The sequence below is a fragment of the Pelophylax lessonae genome (genome assembly GCF_965119305.1).
Source record: "Pelophylax lessonae genome assembly, chromosome: 2".
Classification (NCBI taxonomy): Eukaryota; Metazoa; Chordata; class Amphibia; order Anura; family Ranidae; genus Pelophylax; species Pelophylax lessonae.
In genome coordinates this window covers 607961399-607975353 of record NC_138769.1, presented here as the reverse complement: position 1 = coordinate 607975353, position 13955 = coordinate 607961399, and the positions used below count along the sequence as shown (strand labels likewise).

General features: G+C 39.2%; 2 protein-coding genes across 7 annotated transcripts in view; both read right to left on the bottom strand.

The window, feature by feature from the left end:
* The window catches only part of LOC309545287 (uncharacterized protein), a gene marked incomplete at its 3' end in the record, with an annotated part of 724166 nt that overhangs the window by 649094 nt on the left and 61117 nt on the right, over positions 1-13955 (bottom strand). The window lies entirely within an intron of this gene.
* Positions 6277-12063, bottom strand: LOC309545288 (keratin, type II cytoskeletal cochleal-like). Of its 6 annotated transcripts, none has more exons than XM_082244426.1 (10): positions 11747-12063; positions 11322-11716; positions 10988-11208; positions 10810-10870; positions 10460-10555; positions 10041-10205; positions 8991-9116; positions 8587-8807; positions 7040-7074; positions 6277-6947 (listed from the first exon to the last, which is right to left on the bottom strand). In XM_082244426.1, exons 1-10 carry the CDS (start codon positions 11964-11966, stop codon positions 6586-6588), a joined length of 1902 nt encoding a protein of 633 aa, XP_082100552.1. In that variant the 5' UTR covers positions 11967-12063; the 3' UTR covers positions 6277-6585. The 6 variants fall into 6 exon arrangements, with proteins under 6 accessions (XP_082100552.1, XP_082100553.1, XP_082100554.1 ...); XM_082244427.1 differs by having other exon boundaries at positions 11768-12063; XM_082244428.1 differs by having other exon boundaries at positions 11322-11674; positions 11768-12063.

Below are 13955 nucleotides of genomic sequence, written 5' to 3'. Positions count from 1 at the left end.
GGAACGTCTTAGCAGGAGGCAGCATTTTACCAACATGGTGGAGCAGTATGTGTGCACACGCCTACATGTAGTGAATGACGGGTCTGCCCCCTTCAACTTCTGGGTCTCCAAATTGGGCACATGGCCTGAGCTTGCCCTTTACGCCTTGGAGGTGCTGGCGTGCCCTGCAGCCAGTGTATTATCTGAACGGGTATTTAGCACGGCTGGGGGCGTTATAACAGACAAGCGCAGCCGCCTGTCCAGAGACAATGTGGACAAGCTCACGTTCATTAAAATGAACCAGGCATGGATCCCACGGGACTTTTCCGTACCTTATGCAGAATAGCAATGGATACCGACCTTACCCACCCATTGTTCCATTTTTGCTCTTTCTCACTCTTTTGGGGTGTACCCTCATTTAAAATTTGTGAAAAGAAGCAGTGTTGGCTACCTCGTCCTCCTCCTCAGGGCCAGATTAATGTAGGGGCTATTGGAGCTGCAGCTCCAGGCCCCTACCTTTTATATAGGCCCCGGGTTGGCCATATTCACTGTTACCGCTCTTCTGTCACTTGTAAACACAGAAGTCTGGCTTCTATGCTCGCTTCCCCAGGCAGCACCCTCAGAACCTCCCCACACAGCGTGAAGGCCGGACAAGGAGGGACAGTTGGCGATGCATGGATGTGTTTATGGGCTTCAGAGACAGCATCCCATGTTGAATTAGGCATGCATGGCTGCACCCTTCCTCCTCTGGGTGCATGGCAAGGCACGGCCCTAAGGCCCTTCAAAATCCTCAGCACCAAGCCCATGATGCTGTTAATCCGGCCCTGGTCCTCCTCCACCGCCGCTTCCACCTACACCGCCCATAGGTGTGCGCAGCCTATTGCATTAAGGTGTGCACCCCAAAGTTGAAATACACATGCATGTGTTTGCCAGCAGGGAGAGTAATGTATCGGGGCCATGTACCTGTAGGCAAGGAGAAATAGAGCAGAGCAGGTCCCAGGGAGATCTTTCCCATCTCCTCACTGGCAATGCTATGTGCCCTAGGTGATTAGGGTGTGCCCAGGCACACCCAGCACACCCTGTGCGCACGCCTATGTCACCGCCACATCCACCACCACCTTAACCTCCCTCCTACTCCATATGGGCCTCGTCCTTCAGAGATGAAGAAGAACATTGTTTTATTTTTCTGTTTTTTTTTGTTGTTTTAAGTTATTTCCCTATCCACATTTGTTTGCAGAGCACTTGCCATGCTCTTAATTACGTTTTGCTGCCATTTGCAGCACTCTAGCCCTTTCCTTTGGTGTTTTAGAGCCATTTTAGTGCCTTAAAGTTCGGGTCCCCATTGACTTCAATGGGGTTCGGTGTCCGGGAAAAGTTCGGTAAAAGTCCGGGACACGGACCCGGACTTTTTTTTAAAGTTCGGCCGAACCCGTCGAACACGGACATCTAGGTGTTCGCTCAACCCTAGTGCTCTGTCCCTGAGCTAAGCAGCAGAATGACGCCGCTGCGGCTGCCTCGAACTTATAAAGACTTGGTCACATGCTTCAGACGGCCAATCACAGCTACTCATACATTTGCAGGCATGGCTGGGATAGCTTAAGGCACACCAGTTAAACGATTGTTGATTGGCTGTTGAAAGCCCGCCATGAAAAGAGCGCCAAAACATGCAAAACCCGGAAATAAAACGACCGAACACGGATTTTTTACCCGAACATACAGTAAAGTGTCCGTGTTCGGGTAACAAAAATCCAATTATTCGGTACGAACACGAATAATACAGTCCGTGTTCGCTCAACACAAGTTATATATATATAGTATATTATATCGTATATATTTTTTATGTACTTCTCATTTAGATTTTATATCTTTGCGATGTTTAGATTGTTCCAAAGATTGTTATATTGTATCGATGTGAATACATGAGTGGATGCTGCCTTCTTTTTAGCTCCCGTTTGGCTGCAATCAGTTAGATTTTTCCTGATAACATTTTTCTATGTGTTTTTCTATGTTTTTTCTATATTTAACATTGTACACACAGTATGAGTACATACAATAATTATGACAACCTGTTCTGTCTCTGCATTCCAACACTTATGGGAGTATTGTATTCCTGTTTTTTTTTTTTCCTTTTCTCTATTTCTACACATATATATATTTTTATTTCCTTTTATTTTATATGTTCTAGTTTTCATTTTATTCTTCATCTTCCATTTTCTATTTTTCCTCATATTTATTCTTATTTTTTCATGTTTTCCTGTGTTCTCTTTTCTCAGCACTCTAGGGTGGTTCTCTGTTTTTTTTACTTCTACTTTCTTTCTTTTTTGTGTGGTGTTATTTCTCTTTTAATCATGGAATTCTGCCTTATCCTTCTCCTGTTGACAATTAGCAATTAAGGCTTGCAATCTTGTGCTTAATCAACGGAAATTGATTTTTGGATGGAATTTTACTATTTAGGCGGTATCTTCACATGTATTCACACGGTTATCATTAAGCGAAAGTGATTTTGTGAAACGTGTCAACTGTGTTTGTCCCCTGTCTCTGATTTTGTCACTATGGATTGTTTTGAACAATTGGATCTTCAATAAATGGATTTTATCGTTTCATACCTTCAAGCCGGAGTGCGGTTGCCTTTTCTATTTATGTAAGGACACCCCTTTTTGGAAGTTATGTTAATGACTAAGAGTGCTCACAGTACAACTGTGACTGGCACTGGTCTACACGTGTTCTGGTTTGTTATTGGAAAATAAATAAAAGCTGTGGCCTTGCCCTTTCCAACTTAATTGTGGTAAGCGTGGTTTATTTATATGGGGAGGGGGCAAGGGGGTGTTGGGTTATTACGTTAACTTTTGTTTCTGGGCCTATGCGCCTCAGTAGTCATGGCAGTCTGCCTATGTAAACAAGGCAATTTGCCATTCTGTCAGAACAGAAGGCATCGATCCTGCCTTGCTGTAAAGCAGGAACACCAATTCATGCCTTTCACTAGTAAAAGCATCTCCCCCACTACACTGCAACACCAGCTAGACACACATTTTGATCACCCCTGATGTTAACTCGTTGCTGATCATTGCTAGGGATGATCGAACGGTTCGGTTCCACCATCGGTTCGGCCCGAACATTGGGTGTTCGAGGTTCGGCCGAATTTAGAACTTTTTGCCCAAAAAGTTTGGAATTCGGCAACCAGAACCGACCAAAATGCAATGCTTTCAGGAAATGGGCTTTAAAAGCCCGTGATTGGACCAGAACCATTAGCAAAAGCCAATTGAGGGGGCAGGAGAATGCTAGGAATGTGATTGGAGTGACTAGGGGGTCCCTAGACCAATCATTAGTGAATACGCCCCCCAGTATATAAGATCGCCCCCGCCAAATTCCTAGCATTCTTGTACGGGACATGGAAGAGAGTGGAATGCTGTTCTGTTCTAATGTGTTACAAAGTGTCATTTAGCTATTTTTAGTGTGAGGAAAGGGATATCTAGTGTAGTTAGAGTGCTCCTTTACACTTAAGTTAGCTTCAAAAATGTAGTTTCTGTAGGGAAAGTGTTAAGTGTAAGGGAACCGTAGTGTAGTGTAGGGTTAACTGACAGTGACTGCTATGGAAGGGTGACAAAACCCTTCCATAGCAGGGTGACCGCTATAGAGAAATGATCATTTCTCTGAGTTGCTTCGGGACAGGAATATGGCTTCTCACCAGCCAAGCATTTTTCATGCTGCAGGGGCTGCCACTGCCAGTGCTTTTTTGAGGACATGTTTGATGTCAGACATGACATCTGAACATGTGTATAGGGGGTATATATACACATATATGTCTGTATATATACCCCTAGACATATATAGGTGTGATAGTAGCAGAAATATATGCTTGCGCTAATGAAATAATTTACAGTAATATATTTCTGCTACTATCACACCTATATATGGCTAGGTGTCTATATACATATAATTATGTGTGTATATATACCACTATACACAAGTTCAGATGTTTTGCCTGCCTCAAAAGAACCCAAAAAAATGCCAAAAAAACGCTAGCGTCAAAAAAAAATTCCCAGGTGTGTTTTTGCTGGCATTTTTTGGGGGGTTTTGGAGGCAGGCAAAACATCAGAACTTGTGCACAGTACCACTATACACAAGTTCAGATGTTTTTCCTGACTGCAAAGAACCCAAAAAAATGCCTGCTATTAAACCGGCAAGGTGTGAAAACCGAGAAGAGAAGCCAACCCCCTGAGCTGAGTGTTCTAATACAAACGATCTTTTTTTATGGTTCTGGACATGCTACAGAGCTGAAACTTCACATGTACACTTTTTAGACCCCCCAGATACTAAATCCAAAGTAAAAATCAAAAAATCTCTCTCTTTTTTTTTTTTAATTTTTCAATAATTGGCTTTTTTATCAAAAATGACAATTTTTAAGAACTTTTTTGTGTGATTTTGTGTCTGGGGGGTCTAAAAGGTGTACCTGTGAAGTTTCAGCTCTGTAGCATGTCCAGAACCAGAAAAAAAGATCATATAGGTGTAAAAGGAGGGTCCCACATCCCTGTTCTACTGAAAAATTATCTTTTTTTTTTTTTCATGGTTCTGGACATGCTACAGAGCTGAAACTTCACAGGTACACTTTTTAGACCCCCCAGATACTAAATCCAAAATCAAAATAAAAAAAATCTCTCTTTTTTCTTTTTTTTTTTCAATAATTGGCTTTTTTATCAAAAATGACAATTTTTAAGAACTTTTTTTGTGTGATTAATAGTTAATGGGGCATGACCCAGAACCCTAGGGACTTTTTAGGGGCATTTATTGGGTTTTAGGGCTTAAAAATTGTGTTTTTTGATTACCGAAGTTCGGGTCCCATTGATTTCAATGGGGTTCTGAAATCCGGGCCGAACTTTCGGGAAGTTCGGATGTTCCGGCCGAACCGAACTTTTCAAAAGTTCGATCATCCTTAATCATTGCCATTACTAGTAAAATAAAAAATGTAAAAAATAAAAATATCCTATAGTTTGTAGACGCTATAACTTTTGCACAAACCAATCAATATACGCTTATTTGAAATTTTTTTTAACAAAATATGTAGCAAAATACATATTAGCCTAAAATTATGAAAACATTTAATTTTTTTTTTCCAAATGTTTTATTAGATGTGTTTTATAGCAGAAAGGAAAAAATACATTTTTTTGCATTTTTTTTTATGGTCTTTTTTTGTTTATAGCGCAAAAATTTAAAATCTCATAGGGGATCAAATACCACCAAAAAAAAGAGCTCAATTTGTGGGGAAAAAGGGGACAACAATTTTATTTCTGAAAAGTCTCGCAGGACCGCGCAATTGCCAGGTAAAGTAACACAGACTTCTCTTATTTGGTCCATTATAGTCTGTCCATCAAAAGTGTTTTGTTATGTCTGCAAAAAAAGTTGTGTAGATTCTGCCAGAAATGCTGTCAGTGGATTACATTTTGTGCACTCTGCCTGCAGTGCCCTCTTTTCAGTTAGTGTTATGTTGAGCAAATTTTGTCATCCTATAACAGAAAGTGTGTTACTGGCAGGATCACCAGGTGGAAATAAAAGAAAAAGCCTGAAAATAGAAAACTAATGCAGCTACCATATCTAAGGACTGGCACACTGAAATCTATTACATGTGTTGTTCTTGGGCTTAGATACTCTTGAATGCATTGAAAACAAATTCCATTTGAGTTTATGATTACAAAAGGGTGTTTGCTGTAGACTGATATTAGGTTTCCTCAAATGACAGTGTAATTTACCACTAATACTATACTACTTATTATTAGGGCTCCTAAAATTTTAAAAAGTTTGGAATTCTCGAAAAGCAAAAAAGAAAAAGAAAAAGAAAGACATTAAAACACACCAGATTTGAAATCCACATGCAAGTTTATTGAAGATATAAAGAAAAGAAATGCAAGCCTGGGATTGGATAATCCGGTAATGCATTATAAAAGATTTTATATACAACAAATACCCAGAATTGATACCATCCATTACTTCACAAAACAAAGAAAAGCAGGAATGTTTAGGACTGGCTACAGCCAACACCTAGTGTAGAAGTTTCACTTACTTACAGGGATACCTTCAAGTGCAGTTACATTCTTACATGATACCCTTGGCACATGATATCAATATTCTGCTTGATGTATGCTGTAGTGCAGTTTTCCTTTTATGCTTGAAACTATGTTCTTTATTACTTTTTTGTTAATGAACCCATCAATGAGAACTATGCAACTGGTCATACAAAGTAACATTTGAGCCATTATTTAACCGTTTTTTTTTTACCAACTCCTGTGTAGTATGAGGGCCATCCTACTAGATTTTACCAAATTGGTTGTTTAAGAATGGTCCATCTGTTAAGTTTGTTAATAACCTTAGTGCAATTGTGCAATTAGAAAATCAAAATCTTATTGCATATAACCATTTTATGGGTTGCTGTGATGGGGAAGCATAGATTGTTTAAATTATACTCAGCCATATCTTGAAGAACAAAAAAGGACAGGACAAGGCTGATACAACTGAAGATGACTATGGAAGCATCTCTCATTTGAGCAGACTGACAAAGGTATAGTAAAATTTGGCTTGGAAGGGTGGAAACTAGTGCTATGACAGTGTGGCATCTTAATATTTCCTGACTGAGGATGTTGTTGTTTTTGACACAGCCACTGATTGTTTTGCAGATGATTGGCTGTAACCGCTGCTTGCTTGGCCGCCGCCACTGCTGTATCCTCCTCCAGAACCATATCCACTTCCTCCTCCAGCACCATATCCACTTCCTCCTCCAACAGCATATCCACCGCTTCCTCCAACACCATAGCCGCCGCTTCCTCCACCACCATATCCGCCGCTTCCTCCAGCACCATATCCGCCGCTTCCTCCAGCACCATATCCACTGCCTCCTCCAACACCATATCCACCGCCTCCTCCACCAGCACCATATCCAACTCCTCCGCCAGACATACTTGAACCTCCACCAACCACAGCTGGAATGAAAAATAAGAGTTTTTTTTTTTTTTGTCATGCTTTAGATAACAGAGCAAGAATAGCTGTAATCAGAAAACCAATCTATACTTACACACGCTCACATTGCTCTGTACATGTCCAGACATTCTGCAAAGGCAAACCAATGTTTTATTGCAAATTATTAGTCTGAAATGGTTATCCTATCCATTGTTAATGTAATTTTTAACAAATTTAAAATGAGAAAAACTTAGTCTTACTCTCATTCTGCCTAAACTCCAGCCAGACCTATTAAAAAGTATCCACACTCTGGAAACTGATACTTGTTCCCCATTAGCCCTTTCCTTTTAGAGGCAAATAATTGCTTTTTGGGTTTGTTACCAACTAGTCTTAGGGCTCTTTCACACAGCCCGTCCATCGGACGGACTCCATTTATCTCAGCGGGGGATCGATCCGCCTATCCCCCGCTGAGCAGGAGGATGACAGCTGTTCTCCGCACTGTGTGCGGAGACACAGCTGTCAGTTCCCCATACATCTCTATGGGGGAATCGGATGGGAACGGACCTTCGGTCCGTTCTCATACGTTCCCATGCGATCCGCTGGACGGATGGAAAATAGGGTTTCCATCCGTCCAGATTTGACAGATCGGATCGGATGTCAGCAGACATGTCTCTGCTGACATCCAATGCCCCATAGGGATGCATGGGGGGACTGTTTAGATCCACCAAAAAAAATGGACAGGCGGATCTGAACGATCTTCTTGCTGTTATTTCTGTTTCTGTTCCTACTGGGAGAGTGACACAACCCTAATAATGGCCTCAGTAGTCTGTTGGGTTGTAAACAAAGGCCTCCAGAGTCACTGTGAGCAATAAGAATTTGTTAAATGGTTTTAACATCTTAGCATGCCCTAAACCTGAATAATTTGATTTATGTGACCAATCTCTTTATGCATCTAATCCAATATGTCTTTGATTTCCATCTACAATTAATAACATGTTTACAAATGTAAGGCACTTCATCATTCTAGTGAAGATATTAGCATGGATAATTTCAAAGTTCACCATTTTACTGCTTCTGTTGTTATAAATAGGATACTCTGTATTTCATCACAAATCTCTGATATCTATCCTGCTAAGATTTGCTAACCCTCACAATACAATAGCTTAGGGGCATGGACTAGATCATTATATAACATCATCAGTGGAAGGCATGGCATTAATACGACTATGATTAAAACAGCTAGAGTTTAAAGAAAACAGACGTAAGCTGTATGTAAACCTTAGTTAAAATAAAAATACATTTAATTGTGACTTTCACCCACCCTAGAGGCAATAAAGCAAGTATATTTTTGAGTTTCTTGTATCCTAAGGCTTTTTCAGAGCAATAAATATTTCATAAAATTTTAGTTATTTTTGACTATGAAGACATGAGAGATTCATTTTTAATGCCCATAATCTTTCCCATCCTGTTTGATTGAAGGCTCAAAACATTGAGTCCAACACTAAGAAACTGCTTGCTTACAACACCTGTGAGTCTCCTGCTAGCTGCTAGAAGCACATATGAGTTAAAGACTTATCCTGCTGTTCACAGCATTTGATAGTCCTATGGGAAACTTGCACAGTACCCGCTCTTTACATTTTAGGTAGATCATCTTGAACTCACCTGTCCTCTTCTCCTTCCAGCAGGCATCTGTATGTGCTAATTTCCACATCAAGGGAAATCTTGACACTTAGTAGCTCTTGGTAGTCACGTATTTGACGGGCCAGGTCTTCTTTAGCTTTCTGTAAAGCAGCCTCAAGGTCAGTCAACTTCTTTTGGGCATCCTTCAATGCGAGTTCTCCACGTTGCTCGGCCTCAGAAATGGAGGTCTGGAGGGCTGTAATCTGCAAAATATTGCTGTCATTTTAGTGTCTTCGTTTAGACTGAATAATCTTAATTTTGCTTAATTAGAATTTTGCTTAATTTGAATAAGGTTATTTAGATCTTTCTGCAACACAGTTTAAAAGACATAGTTGTGTAATAAGACTTAATTCTTCTAAAGGAAGTAATACAAATCAACAAGATACCTGTTTTTTGACATTTTCAATCTCGGATTTCAGCCGCTGGATCATACGGTTAATTTCTGCAATCTCAGTCTTGGTGTTCTTTAGGTTGTCTCCATGTTTTCCAGCTGTAGCCTGTAGTTGCTGAAACTAAAATGAAGATTAGCAGCTACAAGGTTACTACTGTTAAAAATGTATCAAATCTAACAACAGTAAAGTTTTAAATAAAAAGACTAATGAAGAATGAGCGGAGGGGTTGCGAGTAAAACACTACAATAAGCATCTGTAGAGCCTGTAGTTGCATAATTCCTGGTTCTCTACATTTGCCATCATTTACTACATACATACCTGTACATCTAAAATCTAAATACCTATCTGTCTACATGTTAGCCTATCATGAAGAAATTCAAAAGATATATATATATATATATATATATATATATATATATATATATATATATATGGGGGTTTTTGATCTGAAATATATAAATTTGTATATTCATTCCTTGATAAGTGTATATACTTAATTTTTATTTTAAGCATGACTTGGATTGTAAAATATGTTACGTTAAAAGATGCCGTCAAAGTGGAACTAGCTCTTGAAGCCAACTGACTGTAGAGACACACACACAGACACAGATAGATAGATAGATAGATAGATAGATAGATAGATAGATAGATAGATAGATAGATAGATAGATAGATAGATAGATAGATAGATAGATAGATAGATAGATAGATAGATAGATAGATAGATAGATAGATAGATAGATAGATAGATAGATAGATAGATAGATAGATAGATAGATAGATAGATAGATAGATAGATAGATAGATTAGATAGATACATCGATATACAATTCCGGGCAACAGCTTCTAATAACAATACAGTAAAGTTGTATATGATCATCAATTTGAATTTTATACATTATAATCTTTCCTAATTAATATTTCAGAACTGGTTTTCTAAGTCTGAACTTGCATTGGCAAGTTATTCACACAGGCTAAGGGGTGTGGTCTAATTACTTGTTGTGAGTTTCAGTGTATGTACAAAAGTAGGTCAAATTAACTTACTTTAAGGGCAAATAAGCCTTGTGTTTCTGCTTTGCTTCTCTCTGCAACAGCTTCATATTGATTCTTTACGTCTCTTAGTATTCCATCAAGAGACAGGTCTCGGTTATTGTCCATAGATAGAATGACAGATGTGTCACCTGTTCCTCCTTGTGCACTTTGAAGCTCCTGTAAATTACAAACAAAAATAATGGATCAAATTAGATAACTCCAGGGACAACTCTTTATCCCCCTTACTTTGGGAGATTTTCTCAGTTGCATCTTTGAGACAGAAAGTGAAATAGAATCTCCCCAATAGTACACAGATAGCAAAAATAAACTAACAGGGATTTTACCTTTTTCCCACTCAATAGAAAGCAAAAAAAAGTGTTTAGCTATACATTTGCTTCAAGCATGTTTAAATATAAAATAAGCATTCTTACAGCATCATATAGCATCCTCAAGAAGTTCAATTCCTCTGTGCTCAAGTCAACCTTGATTTCCAAATCTGTTTTGACCATGAATGCAGCATCCACATCCTGAAAAAGAACACAAAAATGTTTTGCTTTGCATGGCACATTCAAACCACAAGCACATGCTGGGTTCATCTAGAACACAGCTTTTCATGATCTATCTCTGTAGTGTTAGCATAGCTAGGATGTATCTAAATCTAACTGGGGTACTTCTAGAACTGGTTTGAACTGCAGCTCATCAAGAATACAGAGTTTAGTGGGGTTTAATCAGTGATTTCTCCTTTTGTTTTATCAATAGGATGTTAGCAAATATGTTTTACCTTTTTAAGCAGCACAAATTCATTTTCTGCTGCTGTACGCTTATTAATTTCATCTTCATATCTGCATAGAAAAAATACAATGACAGTCTAAAAAAATCCTCTATCGTCTTTTTTATATTATACATTTTTAAACAGTAAAGCTAGGAACATGGACCGACATATGACAAGGCATACATACTTTTTCTTGTAGTCTTCTACCATTTCTTGCATATTCTTTTGTTCATTCACCAGACGGCCTTTATCACTTAATAGACTTTCAAGCTGCCTAGAAAGAAGGCTTATGAAAGCCTCAAAAATTGGTTCTAAGCTGGGCTTTTTTGAGCCACCTTTGCTCCCTTGCTCTTGTAAAAGTTCCCATTTTGTCTCTAGTACTTTGTTTTGCTGTTCCAGGAACCTAACCTGTAACCATAAAGGACAGTACTGTTAGTTTCCTATGCCACTAAGAATAAAAAAAGAATACAAATAAAAAAAAGATCAATTCAAAACAGGAAACAATATAAAACAACTCTTACCTTGTCAATGAAACTTGCAAATTTGTTGTTCAAAACTTTGATCTGTTCCCTTTCCTCAGTTTTCACTTTTTGAATCTGTGGATCTATTTCAACATTTAGTGGTTTCAAAAGGCTTTGATTTATGCTCACTTCCTGGATGCCACCAGGAGGACACACTGGGAAGCCATGATCGCCTCCATGTCCTCCTGGACCTCCACCAAAGCCTCCTGCACCACCACCAAATCCTCCTGCACCACCGCCAAATCCTCCTGCACCACCGCCAAATCCTCCTGCACCACCGCCAAATCCTCCTGCACCACCGCCAAATCCTCCTGCACCACCACCATATCCTCCTGCACCACCGCCATGTCCTCCTGCACCACCGCCATATCCTCCTGCACCACCGCCATATCCTCCTGCACCACCACCATATCCTCCAGCACCACTGCCAAATCCTCCTGCTCCACCACCATAGCTTGACCCAACACGAACAGATGAAGTGACTGCAGTTTTCCTTCTTCCACCACCAAGGTTATAGAGACTTTGTGATGATGCACCTACAGAATAAGAGCCGCCTGATCTTCCTCCACCAAGTGAACAGACACTAAAGCCCTTGCTGCTTCTACCACCACCACCACCACTTTGCATCAGCTTAAAGTTGTTCATAATGGCGTTTAAAAGGATTAGGTTTAAAGGAAACAAAAGAAACAGATAAGACGAAAGAGACTGGGCCCCTTTGCACTGAGAGACCAAAGCATCCCTTTTTATCTGTTTGAAAAAGTTGGGCTTGGTTGCATAGGTATCTGGAGGCCAGCTTAATGCAATAGTGGGTTTGGCAAAGCTGGCAGCCACCCATCAATCTGCTAAACTGATCACACCTATGGGAAATATTGCTTTGTTTGCAATGCTTACTTTATCTATATCAGTCCACCTGTTTGAGATGTTAATTGAGTTACAGTGCATAAATTAAATTGTGTCCTTTATTATTCCATTGTGCCTTTGGGGATTTATCGAAATGTTCTCACAATTATTATGCTGTATTCACTTTTGTTGTGTAATCCTAAAATACAAGAGAAATATTAATTAATATATGTGTACATAAGTATGCATATGTGATTTTTAGTTGATAAATCTGATTGTTGTAGTGTATTTATGCAATAATAGGCATAAAACTATTTTGCCTTTTTTTTTTAAATAATTTATTTTGTTTAAGAATTGGTTTGAGTTAGAATTTAGTGATGTTATCAGTACACAATACTTGACAAAATTTGTTGTATTCGTTTTGGATACTTTACAAATATTGCTGATGTAAATAATTATTCTGCCTTTAAGAATACATTTAAAAACATATTTTCACTTATCCCATGCAGAGTATGTGTGTTTTTAAATGTATTCTTCCCTCAGCCACCTTCCCTACAGTCAAGCGCGGAGGTGGAAACATTATGCTTTGGGACTTTGCCGCATTGAGGGGCCAATGGACGGGGCCATGTATTGTAAAACCTTAGATGAGAACCTTATTCCTTCAGCCAGAACACTGAAGATGGGTCATATAAGGGTCTTTCAGCATGACAATAACCTAAAACATACTGCCAAGGCAACACAGGAGTGCCGCAAAAAGAAGCACATTAAGGCCATGGAGAGGCCTAGCCAGTCTCCAGACCTTAATCCTTTAGACATTTATGGAAAGAGCAAAATCCCTCCTGAGATGTGTGCAAACCTGGTAAGTAACCAACTACAAGAAATATCTTCCCTCTGTGCTTGCCAACAAGATTTTTACCAACAAGTACTAAGTCATGTTTTGCTTGGGGATCAAATACTTATTTTACTCACTAAACTGCAACTCAATTTTTAACATTTGTATCTTGTGTTTTTTCTGGATTTTTGGTTGATATTCTGTCTCTATCATTTAAAATACACCTATGATAAAAATTATAGATCGTTCATTTTTTTAAGTGGGCAAAATTACAAAATCTGCAGAGGATCAAATATTTATTTTTCCCACTGTTCATGCAGTGTGTAGGGTTCAGTATTGAGTTGGCCAATCCTTTGTAGCTCTAACAGCGTCAACTCTTCTGGGAAGGCTGTCCACAAAGTTTAGAAGTGTGTCAATGGAAATACTTGACCTTTCTTACAGGAGTGCATTTGTGAGGTCAGGCACTGATGTTGGACAAAAAGGCCTGGCTCGCAGTCTCTGCTCTAATTCATCCCAAAGGTGTTCTATCAGGTTGAGGCCAGGACTCTGTGCATGCCAGTCAAGTTCTTTCACCCAAGACTCGCTCATCCATGTCTTCATGGACCTTGCTTTGTGCACTGGTCCAAATCATTTAGTGGAGGGGTATTATGGTATGGGGTTGTTTTTCAGGGGTTGGGCTTGGTCTCTTTGGGAAAGGCCCCTTCCTATTCCAATATGACTGCACACCAATGCACAAAGTAAGATCCATAAAGACATGAATGAGTGAGTTTGGGGTGTACTCACTTTTGTTAGATACCGTATATACATATACAGTATATATACATTTTTGTAAATATTTTATTATATCTTTTTATGTGACAACACTGAAGAAATGACACTTTGCTACAATGTAAAGTAGTAAGTGTACAGCTTGTATAACAGTATAAATCTGCTGTCCCCTCAAAATAACTCAACACACAGCC